The sequence below is a fragment of the Chanodichthys erythropterus genome, chromosome 6, assembly GCF_024489055.1.
Source record: "Chanodichthys erythropterus isolate Z2021 chromosome 6, ASM2448905v1, whole genome shotgun sequence".
NCBI classification, from domain to species: Eukaryota; Metazoa; Chordata; class Actinopteri; order Cypriniformes; family Xenocyprididae; genus Chanodichthys; species Chanodichthys erythropterus.
The window spans coordinates 27,910,631-27,931,567 of record NC_090226.1 but is presented as its reverse complement, the minus strand read 5'-3'; the positions used below and the strand labels follow the sequence as shown (position 1 = coordinate 27,931,567).

Here is a 20,937-nt window from a genome sequence, read left to right as displayed (position 1 = left end):
AGGGCACCTTTAAGATATTTTTGTTGAAATCCAATGGCTCAGCAACTATATCTATCTATAACTAACCATCACTATATAAGTCGTTATTTTGTTTTTTTGACGCACCAAAAATATTCTAGAATTTGACAAAATGCATATATCTAATAAATTTAAAAAACGTAAAAACTGAACCATGACGTGGATTTTCTCTTTATTATATTAAAGGTGTAGTAGGTGATCTGGGAAATGCTAACATTAGCTGAAAGCATTCAATCCCAACCTCCCTGCAAATTGCCGTCCAAAGCCACGCTTGCTCCAAAACACATGAACACACACTTAAACACACAGCTGCTCTTGGCAAAGCATCACAAGAGACAGCGTTAAACTACCTCATGTCTCAAAGCACATAACATTACAATAATAATGAACGTGAACAACTTAGAGAGCTTGTACCTGACTGTAGCAGTTTTATTTTGGTGTTGATACTGTTGACATGGATATGCATAATTCCGAGTCTGACTGAACAGCTCCGTCTAGAACGTCACGGGTTGCCATCTCTTAATTACGGTAGTTATACCATGAAAGCTTGTTGTTTAGATTCGGTAGGAACTGTAAAAGGTGACTGTTTGTTTGCGGTGCTCTGTGACTGATGTCTGTATACAAGTCTGCATAGCATGAAACATGCTGATGACGAATGATGTCTGTGCGAAAAGGGTGTGCAAGGTTATGTAAAAACATACATTGACAGGCAGGTAGAACATCATATTATTTCATTTGACAATATAAAGATTGGATTAACAATGTTATAGTCCTGTGCCTTCCACAGGCGATATTATATATTTATAAAAATAAATTTAGACCGTTTAACATAGTGATTGCTATCAGGATATGAGGAGACTTTCAACCAGTATAACGAAACATTTAATATGTACTTTTAATATGTTCCTTGAGGTTCACTTATTGTGTTAATAAAGTTTTTTTGCACCAAAAAACAAAACAAAACAAAACACATATGTATGTGGAAAAACTATTATTTTCAATCCTCATTCTGACCCTAGCTCTTTTTAAAATGATCTGTTTTTAAAGGATTAGTTCACTTTCAAATGAACATTTCCTGATAATTTACTCGCCTCCTTGTCATCCAATATGTTCATGTCTTTTTTTTCTTCAGTCGAAAAGAAATTAAGGTTTTTGATGAAAACATTCCAGGATTTTTCTCCATATAGTGGACTTCAATGGCCTCCAAACAGTTGAAGGTCAATATTACAGTTTCAGTGCAGCTTCAAAGGGCTTTAAATGATACCAGATGAGGAATAAGGGTCTATCTAGAGAAAACATCACTCATTTTCTAAAAAAAATAATTAAACTTTTATACATTTTAACCATAAATGCTCATCTTGAACTAGCTCTCTTCTTCTTCTTCTTCTTCTTCTTCTTCTTCTTCTTCTTCTTCTTCTTCTTCTTCTTCTTCTTCTTCTCTATTTGAATTCCGGCAGTGTAGACACTGCTAAGTGTATTACTGCCCTCCTCATGTCAAAGTTTGTAACAAATTGTCATATGCTAGTGCAAGTATATAATAATTAGTTCAAACTTTGACCTGTGGAGGGCAGAAATACACTTAGCAGTGTCTACACTGCTGGAATTCAAATAGAGAAGAAGAGAAGAGAGCTAGTTCAAGATGAGCATTTATGGTTAAAACGTATATTATTTAAAAAAATTTTTTTAGAAAATGAGCAATGGTTTCTCTAGATAAGACCCTTATTTCTCATCTGGGATCATGTAGAATGCTTTGAAGCAGCACTGAATCTGTAATTTTGACCTTCAACTGTTTGGAGGCCATTGAAGTCCACTATATGGAGAAAAATCCTGGAATGTTTTCTTCAAAAACCTTGATTTCTTTTCAACTGAAGAAAGAAGGACATGGAAATCTTGGATGACACAGGGGTGAGTAAATTATCAGGAAATGTTCATTTGAAAGTGAACTAATCCTTTAAGGCTTGTCAGTAAATGGTGCACTGTAATGATTGGCTAACGTCATTGCATAGGAAACGGTATTAATAGCCCACTTGCTATTGCACATGGGGAAGTGTTTTGAAAACATTATCCATAGTGCTTTCTGACTCCCTCTACAGCTGAGAGAGGTGTTAGCATTAGCAGGAAGTGATGCGATGTCTCAGAGGAAATAAAGTGTGAGTGGATTGTGGGTGGTGGAGCTGTCAGGGTGATGCATGATAGCAGGAGATTACTCAAGCACTCATTCATCATGTACACGCCTGCCTGTCAGTTTGTTACTGTCTTGTGCTGTAACAGATTGAATGTACCTTCATAAATTGCCTGAACGTCTTTTTTAGCGACTGTTCTAATTGCATTATTACTTCACAATATGGAAATTGTATTGATAAAGCAGATGCTTTTTATGCAAATATTTTTTTATTGCAGTGTTATGCATTGAGCTAATTGCAATCACACAATGGTGACAGGGTTTTCTTAGAGGTTATAAAGCAATTTAATATGTATTAATATTGATTCTGGAATATAAAAAAAATACTTTTTTTTTATAAAAATCTTTTTTTTTTTCTTTTTTTTTTTTCCCCAAAGCCCTAATCAGCATAGTTCAACACTGAATCTGTGATTCCTAAAACCACAAAGTTGTGTGGTTGGAACGACAGCTCTCGAGCTGTGATTAGAAGCATGGTTTCTTGTGACATGTGGACCTAATAAATCCTTATGTTGAGCAAAATAACTAAGCTGACATTCATTACAATCTATATCTTGTATTTCAAATGAATTTCAATTGTCTTTTAGTTTGTCATAAGACAAGGCACCGTTTTGTAAGAGCGCACATGTGCATTGTGCTCCAGTACATAAGAACGAGACTATAATTGAATGTGGAAAAAAAGCAAAACAGAGAAAAATGAGAATTAGTCCGCAGATGCCATGTCCATAATGTATAGCAAGAAATCTGTAAAAGAAAAGATCTCACAACGCATTACTAAGTACTCCACCACCTGTGTGACATCAATCAACCAACATGGTTGAACGACAAATTTGCGACAATACGGTTTCGGGAAACAGTCGTGACAAGCTAGTTGATTTCTTCAAGGATGCATCGTACTATGTTAGTTTAGCAGTTCGTTGTTGTACGGGAAACACACTCCTGATTAGTGTTGGGGAAAATACTTTTAAAATGTAGTTTTGCAAGCTGCAAGATATTAACAAAAAGTAAAAGGGTCTTAAGAGGCCAATATCTTTAATCTACATATATAATGGTCCATTTATAATTTAGTAATTCATTTATAATTAAATAATTTATATAACCACGTTAAAAACGTCTCGGTTACGTATGTAACCCTCGTTCCCTGAAGGAGGGAACGGAGACGTACGTCAGTAGTGACCGACGAATTGGGATATCGCTTAGAGAGCCCTATCATCTTCGTGTAAACTAAAACCAGCCAATGGAATTGGCGTGCGATATTTGCATAATGCGCACCGCCCCCGACAGGTGTATATAAATAGGAAGCGGATGCAATCGCACTCTGTTTTTCGCTGAGGAGACAACTGGTGTCTGCACTACAGCGAGGGTACAGAAACTGTGGCGACGGGACGTACGTCTCCGTTCCCTCCTTCAGGGAACGAGGGTTACATACGTAACTGAGACGTTCCCTTTCAGTCGGTCACGTTCGACGTACGTCAGTAGTGACCGACGAATTGGGATCCCAACTAAAGCGCCACAGTTACGAAACCCCTTCCAGTGCCCAGCGCAAGCTCAGCCGCCCATAGCACCGGCTGACGGTGAAGGGGGCGAGCTTACACCGAGAGAGTCTACTGCTGTCTAACCACTACCCACTAAGTAAACTAGACTACACTGGGAAAGCGAACCCGTAAGGGACTCTGCGGAGACCACTACCTACCCAATGGGGGAGGAGTTTATGTGGGAATACACATATGGACTGGCCCGGGGGGCAGTACGCATATGGAGTCCCTGGGATGGCTCCACCTGGTAGTGGGAGACTCATCTGACAGGTGACAGCAGAGCTGGCTCTGCTAAGGGAAAGACACAGACTCGGCCCGTAGGGAGTTTTAAACCGTGGAAATTACACATATGGGACCACTCACGTAGAGGGGTCACGACATATGGGCCCCAGCCAACAGACAGCGTCAGCGACGGATGTAGGCCTGGCATCAGACACTCCGCAATGTCCGAGCCGAAGGGGGAGGCGGAGGAACTCGACAGGGTTCGGCAGGCGGGGAACACGACTGGAGTGAAGGTATGCACGTATCCGGCCAGTGGCGGGCATGGCATTGCAAGCCGACACTTAGAGTGGGTACAACACGTCTACCGACTAGTGGATGCGAGTACACGTGAGGATACCGGCTCTACACGTAGGCTATAAAACTTAGCGAACGTGTTTGGTGTCGCCCAGCCCGCAGCTTTACAGATATCTGTCAGCGAGGCGCCATGAGCCAGCGCCCAGGAAGAGGCCACCCCTCTGGTGGAGTGGGCTCTCAACCCGAGCGGGCAAGGCACGCCCTGGGATTCGTACGCCAAGGCGATGGCATCCACTATCCAGTGGGCCATCCTCTGCTTAGAGACAGCCTTTCCCTTCTGCTGGCCTCCATAACAGACGAAGAGCTGACCTGAGGTCCTGAAGCTTCGCGTTCTATCCACGTAAACGCGCAGAGCGCGGGCGGGACAGAGCAAAGCTAGGGCTGGGTCTGCCTCCTCCGAGGGCAGCGCTTGCAGGTTCACTACCTGATCTCTGAAGGGAGTGGTAGGAACCTTGGGCACGTATCCAGGCCGGGGTCTCAGGATGACTTGAGAATCACCGGGCCCGAATTCTAGGCACGTTTCGTCGACCGAAAATGCATGCAGATCCCCTACCTCTTCAGGGAAGCCAATGCAACCAGAAGAACCGTCTTAAGAGACATTAGTTTCAGGTCGACTGATTGCAAAGGCTCAAAGGGATGACCCCGGAGAGCTGTGAGAACCAGGGTCAGATCCCAAGAGGGTACGGAGGAAGGGCGAGGAGGATTCAGTCTCCTGGCCCCCCTCAGGAATCTGACGATCAGATCGTGTTTCCCCAGGGACTTACCCTCAACTGCTTGGTGATGTGCGGCAATAGCGGCAACATACACCTTGTGGGTGGAGGGAGACAGCCTTCGCTCCAACCCATCTTGCAGGAAGGAAAGCACGGATCCGACCGAACATGATCGGGGGTCCTCTCGGCGAGAGGCGCACCATTCGACGAACAGGTTCCACTTCAACGCATAGAGACTCCTAGTGGAAGGAGCTCTAGCGGAAGTGATGGTGTCTACGACCGCTTGCTGGAGATCACTCAGAACCTCCGCATCCCGTCCAGGGACCACACGTGGAGGTTCCATAGATCGGGACGCGGGTGCCACAGGGTGCCCCGTCTCTGAGTCAGGAGGTCCTTCCTCAGAGGAATCGGCCAGGGAGGGGGTGTCGCGAGGAGAATGAGGTCTGAGAACCAGGTCCGAGTGGGCCAGTACGGAGCCACTAACAGAACCTGCTCCCCGTCCTCCCTGACCTTGCACAGGAGTTGTGCGAGAAGGCTCACTGGGGGAAACGCATATTTGCGCAGACCCGGGGGCCAGCTGTGTGCCAGGGCATCCGTGCCGAGCGTGCCGCCGGTCAGGGAATAAAACCACTGGCAGTGGGCAGTTTCCGGGGAGGCAAACAGGTCTACCTGGGCCTCGCCGAAATGCTGCCAAATCAGCTGGACCGCCTGGGGGTGGAGCCGCCACTCGCCCGCAAGTGGAGGCTGCCGTGACAGCTCGTCGGCTGCACGGTTGAGCACACCTGAGACACGAGTGGCCCGAAGGGACCTCAGATCCTTCTGACTCCACAACAAGAGATGGCGGGCGAGTTGCGACATGCGACGGAAGCATAGACCACCTTGGCGGTTGATGTACGCAACGGCCGCAGTGCTGTCTGAGCGGACTAGAATGTGCTTGCCTGACAACGGCTTCTTGAAGCGGGCCAGCGCAAGACGAACCGCTAGCAACTTGAGGCAATTGATATGCCAATGCAGCTGAGGCCCCGTCCAAAGACCTGCCACTGCATGCCTGTTGTACGTGGCCCCCCATCCCGTGGCAGAGGCATCTGTGGAGACCACAGCATGCCTGGACACTCGTTTGAGGGGTACTCCGGCCCGCAGGAACGAAGGGTCCGACCACCGGACAAGGGTGCGGCGGCCGCTCGGTGTCACAGGGACACGGAGCGTGCCGCACTGCCACGCCCATCCTCCACCGGCGCACCAAAGGTAACGGCTGGACAGTCCGAAGAGGGCCCAGCGGAAACCAACGGCGGCAAGATGGGTTGCGGTGCTGACGAGGCGGCAGGGGCCCGAGGAGCGTTTCCGCTCGGCGGGGGAGCCCTGACCGTTATCCTCAGGTCGCCCTTCCTATACAGCACCGTACCGTCATTCCGGTTCCCGGAGCCGGAAAAAAACGGTCGTACGCGGCATAGGAGAGGGGACCCCCGCTTCCTGAGACTTCAGGAAGGAGAGCCTCGACCTCAGCATCCACAAAAGCTGCTTCAGCGTGCTGAACGCCCAAACACGAGGTGCAGCGATTGTGCCCATCAACAGGGACCAGGGAACGACCGCACCCAGTAACGCACAGACGAAATGACATACTGTCAGGGTTCGTCTGTAAAGCTCTTTTAGAAGGGGAAGTCAACTCACTCGTGCTGAAGCACCCAGGGAGCGACGCGATGTGTCAGGTACACCACACCCTGACACACCGAGGAACCGGCCCAAATCGCTACACACACACACTCTTTGTGTTGCTGTGAAAACAGCAGTTTTAGAGCTTATAGCTCAGCTCCTCGGACACTCGCGACCTCGCTGAACGTGCCCTCTTCACCAGCACCGATAGCTCGCTGTAAATCCTCTTCTGAGGCAATGTTTTAGAATAAAACAAACGAAGAAAGGAGTCTTCTGAACAGGACACCAGTGAATGGCTCCGAAGCGAAAGACAGAGTGCGATTGCATCCGCTTCCTATTTATATACACCTGTCGGGGGCGGTGCGCATTATGCAAATATCGCACGCCAATTCCATTGGCTTGTTTTATTTTACACGAAGATGATAGGGCTCTCTAAGTGATATCCCAATTCGTCGGTCACTACTGATACGTCGAACGTGACCGACTGAAAGGGAACATAGTAAATACAGCAGGATATAACTAAATGTTACATTGTAAAAGAAGATCAGCGGAATTATTCAGATACTCCAATAACACTGCATCTGATATATTAGATTTAGTCATTGATATTCATGGCGATGCTGAGTGTAATATTTCCATAACTCCATAACTTATTCTCTTGTTTTTGGGAACTTCATATCAAATCCAATCTGAAAACTTGCACAGGACTTCAAGGAATATATCTGCTTTGCCTGTAATCAATATATCCGATCATGAATTTGACAGATTCTCGATTCTCGTTTTTGTAGGCAATAAAATGCCATAACTTTAAAAGACAATATCTCCGTTTGCATTGAACTTTCAGCGCTTTAACTTTGCAGATACTGTTTATGCTCAAGCAGCAACATTACACACTAACTAAAGTTAAAAAAGTGAAATCGCATGTAACCACCCCTTTAAAAGCTCTTCTTGATGGTTCAATCCCAGAGATATGGCTCCATGAGTAAATTGATAAATTGTACACATTTTCAGTGGTCAAAAACCAAATGCAGTTCAATTATATACATTATACATTATTTTTTTTTTTAATTTATTATTATTTTTTTTTAAGGGGAATATCTAAAGAAAAAATAATGTTAAAACTAGAAATGTATCTAATTTTTTCCCCCCATCAGATCAATTACATACACTCAAACCCAGGGATTGAGTTGTTTTCACCCAGCCATTTTTTTTCAACCAATTTTGGATTTATTTTTTTAGCCAGCAATATAGTAATATAGTAAAAGGCATGTTTTTGCTCACTCCCAAATAGGGGCAAATTTTTGGGGTATTTTAAGCCCGAAACTTGACCAGACAAGAGACTTATTACATCTTGTGAAAGAGGGCATTATAGGTGCCCTTTAACTCAATCTGCTGGGTTTGTCCATATTTAACCGAACTTGGGTTGTTTTTAACCCAGCATTTTTTAGAGTGTAGAACATAACTGTCTGAGTGCCATAAATATTATTTTTCTAAAGTTGTCATGCCTGTAACTCTAAAAGTATTCAAGATATCTTAATATCCTTCTAGATTCTCATTCTTGATTAACTTACCTTTTGAAACCTTCATTTTTAAGGCCCTATATAGTTCAGTTCTATAGGGATCTCAAAGCAGCTCCATGTTTCATTTGTTGAATTTTACCCTTTTCAGTAATCTAAAACCAAATGTTATTCACTTTGCACACAGCTGATACTTTTTGCATTTTAAGAGGAATGTCTGAAGAATAAATAATGTTTAAACTGGAAATGTATCTTGTTTAACTCTATCAAAATAACTGCATAAAACATAACTCTCTGAGTATATATCCACTGATATATATCCAATAATCCACTGAAAATGGTTAAGTTGATGCAGATTAACTTGCTGTTTATTTATAAGAATCTATATTTGAATATTATATTTGAATATATATTTGGAAGATGGGATTTTGTTCATTTTAACAGATTCTAAAGCTACCATGAGTTTAAATACGCAGTATCGTAACCACACGTGACTGCATTGACATCCCTATATCTATGAGAACCAAATGGGGCCTTAAAAATTAAGATTCTGAAATAAATGTTTCATAAGAACAAGAATCTAAAATGACATTAAGATATCTTTAACACTTCTTGAATTAAAGACGTAAACTGTGGAAAAAATGTTTTTGGCACTCAGAGAGGTTTGTTGTATTCAGTTGTTTTAATAGAGGGAAACAAGATGCATTTCTAGTTTCAGTATTATTTCTTCTTCAGGCATTCTTCTTTAAACAATAATTATCAGCTGTTTAAAAAGTTACCTACCATTTGGTTCTTAATCATTGAAAATGGGTAAAATTCAACAATTTGTACATGGAGTCACATTGGGTCCCAATATCTATGGGACTGAAGTATATAGGGCCGTAAAAATGAAGATTCCAAAACAAATGTTTTATTAAGAATGAGAATCAAGAAGGATATTTTGAATACTTTTAAAGTTATGCATGACAACTTTATAAAAAGAATATTTATGGCATTCAGACAGGTATGTTTTATGCAATTGAGCTGATAGAAAAAAAGAGATACATTTCTAGGTTTAACATAATTTGTTAAATTGTATATTCCTATTTAAAAAAAAAAAAAAAAAAAAAAATCAGCTGTATGCAAAGCGACCCACATTTACTCATGGAGCCACATCAACATATCTCTAAACTATTTAGGGCATTTAAAATTAAGATACCAAAAGGGAAGTTTGTTAAGAACCAGAATCTAAAAGGATATTATGATATATTTAATACTTCTTGAGTTACAGGCATGCAAACTTGAGGCAAAAAAAAAAAAAAACCTCCCACACAAAAGAGGTGCTTTTTGCCATTTTTGAACTGTCACCGTTACCATAATGAAACAAAGATTGCTTAAGTCAACAAATCTCTGTGTACAAATAAAATAATGATGATGCTCTTTCTAAAGTCATTTTTGCACCCCTCTAATTTGGCTCCAAATCTCAGTTGAAAATTGTCATTTTGACCCCACTCTACAAAATAGTGGATTACTCAGTAAATATACACAACATTTAATATTTTGGGACCTCTGGTTGAGTTTACACAGAATGACCCAAATACATTTGGTATATTTGCTTCAACATACAGCATATAGTTTGTGATCTTTGGAGTCACAAAATCAAAATCATTTGAGACACATGGAAGTACAGTACCTAATGTAAACACGGCCAGAGTGTGACCAAATGGTTTTGGTCATTTCCTTGAAATCTTTATTTATAATTTGAATCTGTAAATCAACCATTTTATGTTGTTTTGTTACTTATTTCATTCTTGAACAGTGATCTGTTTTTATTTGTGTGAAATCAGTATGTGCCACTGCACTTTACAAATTTACCACCAGAAGTCAGTGTTGTGTTATATTTTGCCACTTGGGTTGTAAAGTAACAGTCATGGCTGAGGAATAAAAGTCAGAAACATTTAATCAAAAAATATAATAATAATAATAAAATTAAATAATTGACAATGAAAGATAAATAAATAAAATTAAAACAGTTTTCTTTCCCACAAACAGAATATAAACAATTTCAAGCATTGTGCACACATTTCATTTACAGTTATGCATTTGGTAGATAGATGCTTTCATCCAAATTAACTTACATTGCATTTAGTTTAATCAGTTCAAAGCACACCTTCTCAAGAACAAAACCCAGACATTTTAAGTATGTTTCATATTGTCATTTTTAAATAATTTTAATCTATTATCCATCATCATGTATACAAATAACAATTCTGTAAAAAAAAAAAAAAAATATATATATATATATTTTGATATTTTAAGATATGACAAACTGTGAAGGAGTTACTTGCAAGGTGGTACATTTGAATTAATGTCAAGTTATTGTCATAAGGTATGAGGGAAATTTGTAACAGGTCATCGTCATTGCTTTGTGATTTTGTATAACAGTATTTTTTTTGGCATTTCAACAATCTTTAACGTAAGAATACACTATATTGCCAAAAGTATTAGAACACACCTCCAAATCATTGAATTCAGGTGTTCCAATCTCTTCCATGGCCACAAGTGCATAAAATCAAGCACCTAGGCATGCAGACTGCTTCCACAAACATTTGTGAAAGAATGAGCCGCTCTCAGGAACTCAGTGAATTCAAGCATGGTACCGTGATAGTTTGCCACCTGTGCAGTAAGTCCATTCGTGAAATTTCCTCACTACTAAATATTCCACAGTCAACTGTTAGTGGTATCATAACAAAGTGTAAGCAATTTGGAACAACAGCAACCCAGCCACGAAAAATCACAGAGTGGGGTCAGCACATGCTGAGGCTTACAGTGCGCAAAAGTCGCTAACTTTCTTCAGAGTCAATAGCTACAGACCTCCAAACTTTGTGTGGCCTTCAGATTAGCTCAAGAACAGTGCGTAGAGAGCTTCAAGGAATGGGTTTCCATGGTCGAGCAGCTGCATCCAAGCCTTACACCACATCGGAAGCAGTGGTGTAAAGCATGCCGCCACTGGACTCTAAAGCAGTGGAGACGTGTTTTCTGGAGTGACAAATCACACTTCTCTGTCTGGCAATCCGATGAACAAGTCTGGGTTTGGCGGTTGCCAGGAGAACGGTACTTGCCTGACTTCATTGTGCCAAGTGTAAAATTGGTGGAGGGGGGATTATGGTGTGGGGATGTTTTTCAGGGGTTGGGCTTGACCCCTTAGTTCCAGTGAAAGGAACTCTTAATGCTTCAGCATACCAAGACATTTTGGGCAATTTCATGCTCCCAACATTGTGGGAACAGTTTGGGGATGGCCCCTTCCTGTTCCAACATGACTGCGCACCAGTGCACAAAGCAAGGTCCATAAACACATGGATGAGTGAGTTTGGTGTGGAGGAACTTGACTGGCCTGACCTCAACCCGATAGAACACCTTTGGGATGAATTAGAGCGGAGACTACGAGCCAGGCCTTCTCGTCAACATCACTGCCTGACCTCACAAATGCGCTTCTAGAAGAATGATGAATTCCCATAAACACACTCCTAAACATTTTGGAAAGCCTTCCCAGAAGAGTTTAAGCTGTTATAGCTATAAAGGGTGGGCTAACTCCATATTAAACCCTATGGATTAAGAATGGGATGTCATTAAAGTTCATGTGCATGTAACTATATTGCCAAAACTTTTGGCACTATAGTGTGTTGAATATTGTCAAAAGGCTGAAAAATATTTATGCATTTCCTTGGAGATGCCATTCCGACCAATGGGGACCTATTACGCAAAATACACTTTTATATTGTTTTTGAACACAATTATGTGTGCACAGTGTGTGTACATAACCTATTGTGGTAAGATTCCATCCACTCTATTTGTTATTTTCTCCATAAATATGAAACAGTCGCTGCATCCGAAATCACGTACTGTCTGAGTAGGCATTATATTGGAATTCACTTTGCGGCCGTTAGAAATGTACATTCTATATAGTATGAATATGTGTAGTATGAGTGAACTTCAGACGCACTAAGGTGGAAGTAGTAAGTCATCCGACGACTTTTCACGTACAGTTTTTTGAATACTATGCATTCTGACATATTACTCTTTCACATTCTATATAGTAGGGAAGTATTTGATTTCGGACGTAGCGAATCTCACAGCTTGAACTGATTCATGGACGTGAATCTTTATCTTTAACTTTTTTTGCTAGCAAAGTCATAAATATATGATAAATAATTAATGTATCACCCAGATTTAGTCATCATTTGTCATCCTTGTGTCAAAAGAAAGTATTGCTTTGCTGTTGTTTGATGTTAGTATTAGTTTTTGAAGAGCGTGTTGTGTTGTTAGACGTGTGCTTTGCTGCGTGACAGATTACAGACATGTAAAGCAAACATTAGAATGTTAAACATGGAAAATCTCACAGGCTGATGATGCAGTGGCACTAATGTTGCTTTTGCTTGACAAGCAGCAGACAGACCCTCATCTGCTGAAGCCCCCGTCAGGCAACAAGAGCTGATCAGTGAGGTGAAACCTGCTGTCAGCGGCGCTGATGGATTTGAGTGACACAGCAAACGTTTGGACAGACTGTGCAGTTCCCTCACTTTTCTTCTTTGTCTGACATTACCAATCTTCCCGTTTCTCTCTCTTCCTCAGACACCTTGTCTATCTGCCCATCTGTGGTTCTGTGAAAAAGCCCCGACCTCTTTCCTTGAAGATATATGGTCTACAACCGACCTTCAGCTGTCCCCTGCCTCATGATCTAAGTGGACAGATGATATTGCCACCTCCTGAAACTGTTGTCACAAAGACAGCGAAGAGGAAGTAGATTGGTGCCAAACTGTGCCTCAAAAGTCTCTGAGGCAGCGAGAGGTCAGCTGTTTGAGATATGCCCTCACCCCCCAATGATGGAGGTAAGTTTGATACAATTACAACAGTGACCCCAAACGTTCACCCAGAACCAGAGAGCATCCATGCAGACCCTCTATGACCACCCCCTTCTTGGAAGTAGGCACTCTAGTAGGTGTTGAAGGGTATTTTGTGATACTAAAATGTACAATATATCACCAACAGTGACGAATAGATAAAAAAAAAAAAAGTTTTAGGTGTTTTAAAGCTTGAAGTTTAAAGTGCCCCGATTATGCTATTTTAACAGTTCCTACTTTTGTTTTGGAGGTCTCCTATAACAGGTTTACATGCATCAAAAGTCAAAAAATGCTTTCATTTTCTCATAATATACATTGCACATCACCACATTTTTCAATGATTCTCAAATGACTCGTCCGATGATTCATTCTCTCTAAGTCCTCCTTTACCGTAACTGAACTTCAGCTCCTGAGGCTTACTAAAGCTCAGCGATTGTACACACTGTAAAGATATCAATCCAGAGTCCAGTGATGAATCATTGGAAGAACTAGTTTTTCAACCTGAACCTCCATCGCAAGGACCACTTGAGCAGGACATTTCTCAGTGATAAGCTACTCGGTTTGACTTATGAGATGACGACATGGGATGTTGTAACTGTAATTCTTTACTATCAGAATTAACAAGTGTATGTCTATCAACAAACCGTTGTGTATATTTCTAATTTATTGCGGTGCACATGTGGAACGGCATTATTAACTGTATCAATAACATGCATATGTTAGCCGAGCACTATGACTGATGTAACATTAAAATTTGTAAAACAACTCTTGCTCCATCCTTTATTTACTCAGAATAGTAAGAACAATAGACAATCTGCATTAATTGACACAATTTTAGGTAATAGTGCATACGTATGTCAGTGAGACAGTAATAATGTGAGTTAGCCGGTTAGCCGGAGACCTACACATTAAGTACGTATTTTGAACACCCGGTAGAAAATATATACATCAGTATACTTACAGGTTGTGATTCTGAGGAGCTGTTGGTCCAAATAAAGTAGGTACTGTCCCATCTTTAAAGGTTAGTTCACCCAAAAAGGAAAATTCTGTCATTAATTACTCACCCTCGTGTCGTTCCACATCCGTAAGACCTTCGTTCATCTTTGGAACACAAATGAAGATATTTCCGAGAGGTTTCTGTTTCTCCATAGAAATCCAATGCAACTACCACTTTTAAGATCTAGAAAAGTAGGAAAGACCACTTTATTTACAAAATAATATTATACAGAGCGTGTTCACGCAACAAATTAAGTTAAGTTTCTTATGCAATCAAATCACTCGCATAGACTTGTGCCGATATTCGGTAATGCGATAAATCGCGATAATGAATATGCACGATATTGTAATCGTCGGCACTTCAGAATCCCGTAAATAATAATTTATTACCAATTATTAATTTTTTATAAGGCAATTAAGAATACTTTACCCATCAATCGTATAAAATTCTGCATCTTTAAACTACTTCTGTTAATTTCTTAGTTACTATTTAATAACATTACTAAAACCAAAATAACTTATTTAATGGACCTGAGATAAAACTAACAATGATAAAAGCTTCATCAATTAATCGCAACATGAAAATTTGATACCGTCACATGCCTACACTCGCATCACTTCATACAATTGAGGTTAAACCACTGGAGTCACATGTTTAATGGTGTCTTTCCTACCTTTCTGGACCTTGAAAGTGGTAGTTAAATTGGATCTATATGGAGGGACACAAAGATAATTTGCTTTTGCAGTGCAGAAAACAGTGTCTTCTCGACATGTAGACATGCCAATGAAGACCATAGGCTGACATTTTGCAAATGTTTTACCACGTTACATATGCAGGTCATGGAAGGCAATATTGAAAAAAAGCATAATAGGGGTAGAAAAACAGATTCAGTTACTCTGGATGGTTGCTAGAGTGTTGCTATCTAGATGCTAGTACATATTTTCACATTGCTAGCATGTTTCAGATAAATAATATGCTATTTGCTTGATATAGAGAATAGACAGACAGTTTTTAAATAGTCTTGGCTCATTTGAATATTCCATCAGTGTAAGTATATGGGAGTTTTAATCATCATTTTCAGGGAACATCGATCAGTTAGAAAAGATGTAGCAACATGAATCAGATCAGCCTGAAAGTCTGTGCAGAGTTTGGTGGTTGTAGCTTTACAGCTCTAGGAGGAATTACAGTAAGAAATTTGAGAAAAAATAAGTTTAAATAGAATATCACTATGTTGGCTATCTCAAGCCAAAATAAAAGCCTTAGTAAATGGTCAGTGACTAAATGTTCTTTTTGTTCCACAGACGATCAAGGAACGTCCCCCATGAACATGCCACCGACACTGTCCAATCAGAATGGAGTAAAGAGGAAGGTCCACACCAAGAAGAAGAAGAAAGGTTTCATCACAGCCAACGTTGCAGGAACAAAATATGAGATTGGTAGGAAAAAACTTTCTTTCATCAATTTGTTCATTATGCGAGATGCAGTGCAGTGAATTTAATAAAAAAAGAATAGCATTTTTTTTTTTTTTTATAGGGATTGCTTCAAATATTTATTAAACAGCAATATAAAAAGACTGAACAGTAGACATTTTTATGCTGCATACATATACATATATATATATATATATATACACAACATACACCATATACACATATACAACATATCATAAAATGTTTGTCCAATCATTGCATTCGGTCCGACATGCATACAATGTCCTACCTGCCTGTCAGTGTATGTTTTTTCTGAAACTTTTTACAAAATTACATGAAATTGCAGATCCCGGTGTCGATGAACACTTTTAATTTTTTTATTAGTGAGCTGTTAAAGGAACAAATAATTTGTAAATGTTTTTGATTTATATTGATGATGTGTCTTTGTGCTTTTTTTTTTTTAATGCTGTGCTGCTTGTCTTGGCCAGGTCATTTCTGTAAAAAGGGAGATTTTTAATCTCAGAAAGTTTTATCTGGTTAAATAAAGGGTAAATAAAAAAAATAAAAAAATACCTCCACGCACCCTGCTAGCGCAGACATCACACATCATCAGCGCATTTCATGCTATGCAAAGTTAGACAGATGTCAGTCACGAGCACTGCAACTGAAACTGCAGACACCTTAACAGTTCCTCCGGAACCAAAACAACGAGCTTATGCTGTGTTCACGCCATAACTGTAATTTGGAAGGGATGGAAACCTGCTCCTTGCTGTACGCGTTTATGTGTTTTGGAGGATGCGTGGCTTTGTAGAGTGCTCTGAAGTGATAGTGGGATCTTATGCTTTCAAAGGTAGCTCGCTATTTCTAGCCTGTCCGAAAATGACCTACCCTACCTTTAATGTGAGAAAACGTTAACTGAAGTGTATGTTTGGCTAGATACTTTAAAATTTTGACCACACCATGTATATTTTAACTTACTATTAGTAAGTATAATTTTTTACAGTAATTCTCTCAATTAACGGTAATATAGTACCTCAACAATCATATCAAGTTTTCTAGCTTTAGTTTAACTGGATTTCAGTCTAAGCCTCACCGATTTGATTTTATCCAGTAATGCTGATATATATTTATGGAAAAACAACATCATGATTATAATATTGCCAATTATTACAGCTATGTCATGTTTTTTGGAAAGATAATGAAATGCAGACATAACATTCTTAAAACATTTGAGTTGACGCAAAAGCATAAGTTAAGCATAATGATTATTAAAGCATTTAAGTAAAGAACAAGATGATATCTGTTGATGAATTCTACTGATGAAGTCAGTTGTTTGTGCCCATTCAGTCATGGAAACAGAAATATGATCCAGCATTGTCAGTGTCAATGCATATCAAAGGAATCTAATTTGATTTATTTGCAGTTCGTATAGTCATTGAGGAGATGACCTTTCATAAAGCCAGAGATGATGATGAGATGGCCAATCTCATCTGGAACGACTCTGCAGTGCAACATGAGAAAATTGCTGAGCTCAGGAACTACCAGGTATTGTGATTTTCCTATCAGGTCAAAGAATGGAAGAGAAAAAAAAAATGTTAAAAACAAAGATGTAGCTAAGGTTTCCTCTTATTTTCCCTGTATTTAAGAGATGTGACCTTTACCATGACTTATACTCATTTTCCTAACATCCTTCACAGGCATTTGCAGTTTAATCAACAGAAGTCATTACTGTATATAACCTTTATGCCTTAAGTACTATATAGTAGTAAAGCATCAATTGAGGTCACTCGAGATCAGCAAATTTGTCAGGAAAAGATTTGAACCCAAGTCCTTTTAGGGCAAATCAGTTCATTGAGCAGCCAGCAGACTGTGGCTGCATTCGAAAGCTTAGCCACTTGTTCAGCTTTTTCCCTTGTGTACCTCCCGAAACTGATTTCAGACAGGCTTCTGAGGCAGCATAACAGTCTAATGATCTACAAAAAAAAAGAGACTATTTGTGATAACTAAGTGAATATTTACTTAAATTGTTAACGCTAACACTAACTGACCACCAACCGCAATTTTTAGGTGTTGTTATATTTATTAGCTGAACTCACAGGATCGAATGCACAGGATAGTGGGATATTATAGGCAGTGAAGGGTACATATGTTGCCTTCAAAAATCGATTAGATGAAGGTGTCTCAGTAGACATGATGCGTCAATCGTTGAATTCAGACATGCCTTGTTGGCTTCCTACCTCTGTATGCTGCCTGCAGAAAAAGCATTTTTCATCATTTGAAAAGGGAATACTTCCCTACCATATAGAATGCGAAAACAGTACGCCAAAAGAGTAGTTTGAATACATAGTAATTGAAAAACAGTACCCAAAAAGTCCCAGGATACTTCTGCCGAGATTCTGAAGTGCACATTAGATGGACACTTTACTATCCCATGAGGCCACAGGAGAGGATTTATGAATGGCAGTGAAGTGACACAACTGACACTGGTAGGTCACGTGACAGTAACAACATGGCGAATGTAGTACATCCAAAATTCATTCATACTACCCACATTCATACTATATAGAGCGTACTTTTTTAATGGCCGTGAAGTCAATTTAAAAAAAGAAAAATGTAGTACCTACTTAATATATGTTTTTATGCATAATCACACAAAAATAATGGGCAATCTGTTTTTAATTGCACTGTATATTTTTTTACTTATCCATTTCAGAAATCAAGCATGTTTAAGTTTAACAATCAGTCATTCTCTCACATCGTCTGCCATTTTTTATTTATTTTCTCACTGAGCTTGCATTGCATTCTTGCATTGCTATCTCTGTGATGGATATATGCTATGCTGTCTTAAAACTGTGCAAAAAAATAAGGTATCTAAGGATGTATCTTAATTAAAACAACCTTAAAGGATCACCCAAAAAATTTAATTCTTTCATAATTTACTCACCCTCATTAAACCATTGGAGTTACACATTTGGACATATCAAAACCAATGCTGTTGCATTTACTTGAAGAAAAGCAGCATGAATGTTCTTCAAAAATTCTCCTTTTATTTTCTGAAGAAGGAAAGTAAAAGGGAATTAAATGAGAATGAGTAAAAAATTAAAGTAAACTCTAAATTTGAAGACTTCAGATGCAAAAGCCTCTAAGTGCCATCTGAAATTTTCTTCTAAAAGGGGCATTTTTATCAAGCTTATGTTTATGTTCAGTTATTTCACTTTAATGGCAATGAAAAGGAGCTATTAATTGCCATTAAAGTAAAATTGATGCTTTGCTTCATGAAACTTTTCATACAGTTGTGTTCTATGTTTTCTTTTTTGAGGAAAGCATGTTGTGCTTTCACACTTACTAAAGGTTTGTTCTTTCCCCTCCCCACTTTCCTGTGATTGGCTCAGCTGCCAAGCTACAGGTCATATGAGTCAAATTAATGGCCTTGTTCAGCCTCATTTGCTCAAAGAATACAGAAAAACTCAACCCCCCTTTCCTCTTTGCATTCAAAGCAATTCATTCATCTGTCAGTACCTACAACTACATGGGCTCTGATGCAGAACCAATTACCTTGGCCCTTAGAGTCAAAATTGATCGTCTTTTTTAGTTTAAAATTAAAAACAATGTGGGGAACTAAATAGGGGTTAAGAAAGGTCTGACAACCACCTTTTGTTTTAAGTCTGTAATTGGACATAAATGTCAAAATATTATAGTCTCAGTTCAAGACTTGGGCTCTAATGTTGTGTTTTTCCTCTAAGAGGTGAACAACCGAGTGCCCTCTAACAGTGTGATTATTTTCCTCAGAGGATAAACCACTTCCCGGGAATGGGTGAGATCTGTCGGAAAGACTGCTTGGCAAGGAACATGGCCAAGTGAGTTGAAAACATGATACCATATCAGATACATGACTGATTACAGCTGCCCTCCAGCCATGGAACATTGACTTTACTCTTCATTTTTGTTCATTTCAATACCCTATTCTTTTCCTTAGAATGATTAAAAGTCAGCCTCAGGAATATAGCTTCATCCCCAAAACCTGGATCTTCCCAGCGGAGTGCACACAGTTCCAAAATTATGTAAAGGAACTGAAACGAAAACGCAAGCAGAAAACATTCATCGTTAAACCTGCGAATGGAGCCATGGGTCATGGGTAAGTTACAACAGACTGGAAATTTTGCATCCTGAGAGTTGTTCTGTGGTATTTCTTAAAATATAGATTGTTTGTCATTTTTTCCCCCCATGAACAGCATACTGCTACAAATGTGGCAAACATTTTAAAGTAACATTTTGTTCAACCTAGCATTCCAGAAACTTACTCAACACTAAACTAATGTTGTCAAAGATCAACATGCCATACATATCAATATTTCGATATGTATCGATACGGAAATATCTGAAACAGTTCCAATGCTCCTTTTCTGTAGTATACATACACCGATACCAGCTGTGTGTTCTTGCTCTTTCTTCTATTCAACGACAAACTGACACTCACCCGCCTCCTCCGGTGATGTCCGCTGGCACGGAGCACTTCCGTAGGAAGGCACTTAAAATGCTCGCTCTGCTCCAGTCGCTTCTCGTCAGTGGACACACAACGTCACTCTCATTCACTCCTGTCCGCTGATCTGTGTAGTGTAGCACTAAAATGCCGCTCTCATAAAGCCACTCAAACAGCTTGTGAGAACCAAATTGACTTCTTTTGCGTGGCTTATTGCAATTAAACGGTCAAATACATACAAAATGATGTCAAAATGCTCATCTTACCGAGTTTTGGAACATTATTAGTTGAAATTAAACTCATGTTGTGTATCAGTATCCCTGCCTAAGCTCTTAAAGTGACAACAGCCTAATAAACCTGCTCTCTGTCATGTTAATAAAAAAAAATCACTCGCTGCTCTAGACTGAAACTTTAATTATAAGCATTAATCTGTATTTCATTTTTACAATGAAAACTATCCAGTGTTATTTTACATTTGATTATTTCTGTATTATTTCTTACCTGAATAAGTGGTACCTGAGACCCACCTGAAAAACTTTTTTTCTTATTTTATTACTAGCTGTTTACCTGCCTTTTTTGTAAAAGTAGTTTATTCATTTAAATAAAGCCTGCTTGTGCTGTGTGTAAGCTATTACTGTTACATTAGTTCTCCAAGGAAGACAAGGAAGGCAGGTTCAAAGACGATAATGTAGTTTAATCTCACAGAGTAGTCAGGAAACATAGAACACACGTAACATACTGTAACGAAGACTGACTCGATTGAGAGTTTGAATCCATGTGCGGAGGTTTATTGATCACAAAAGCACAAACAGAGAGAGATATCGCGCTGAAATTGCGCAGATGCTGTGGCTGCAAATAAGCTGGGTGGGTTATCACGTAGGAGGTTATCAAGTTTGATTGCCATTGAAATCAGTTGGTGAAGATCTGAGCCAACGTCCTTGCATGCAAGTTCGGCCTGCAACGTC

At 39.7% G+C, this 20,937-nt stretch overlaps 1 protein-coding gene across 1 annotated transcript in view; it reads left to right on the top strand.

Moving 5' to 3' along the window:
- ttll7 (tubulin tyrosine ligase-like family, member 7) overlaps nt 1-20,937 on the top strand; it is a 112,447-nt gene that overhangs the window by 10,748 nt on the left and 80,762 nt on the right. The window contains exons 2-6 of the mRNA XM_067388538.1: nt 12,797-13,053; nt 15,364-15,498; nt 16,916-17,037; nt 19,282-19,349; nt 19,469-19,627. Coding sequence (XP_067244639.1) covers nt 13,029-13,053; nt 15,364-15,498; nt 16,916-17,037; nt 19,282-19,349; nt 19,469-19,627 — 509 coding nt within the window. The 5' untranslated portion in view covers nt 12,797-13,028. The remainder of the gene's footprint in view (nt 1-12,796; nt 13,054-15,363; nt 15,499-16,915; nt 17,038-19,281; nt 19,350-19,468; nt 19,628-20,937) is intronic.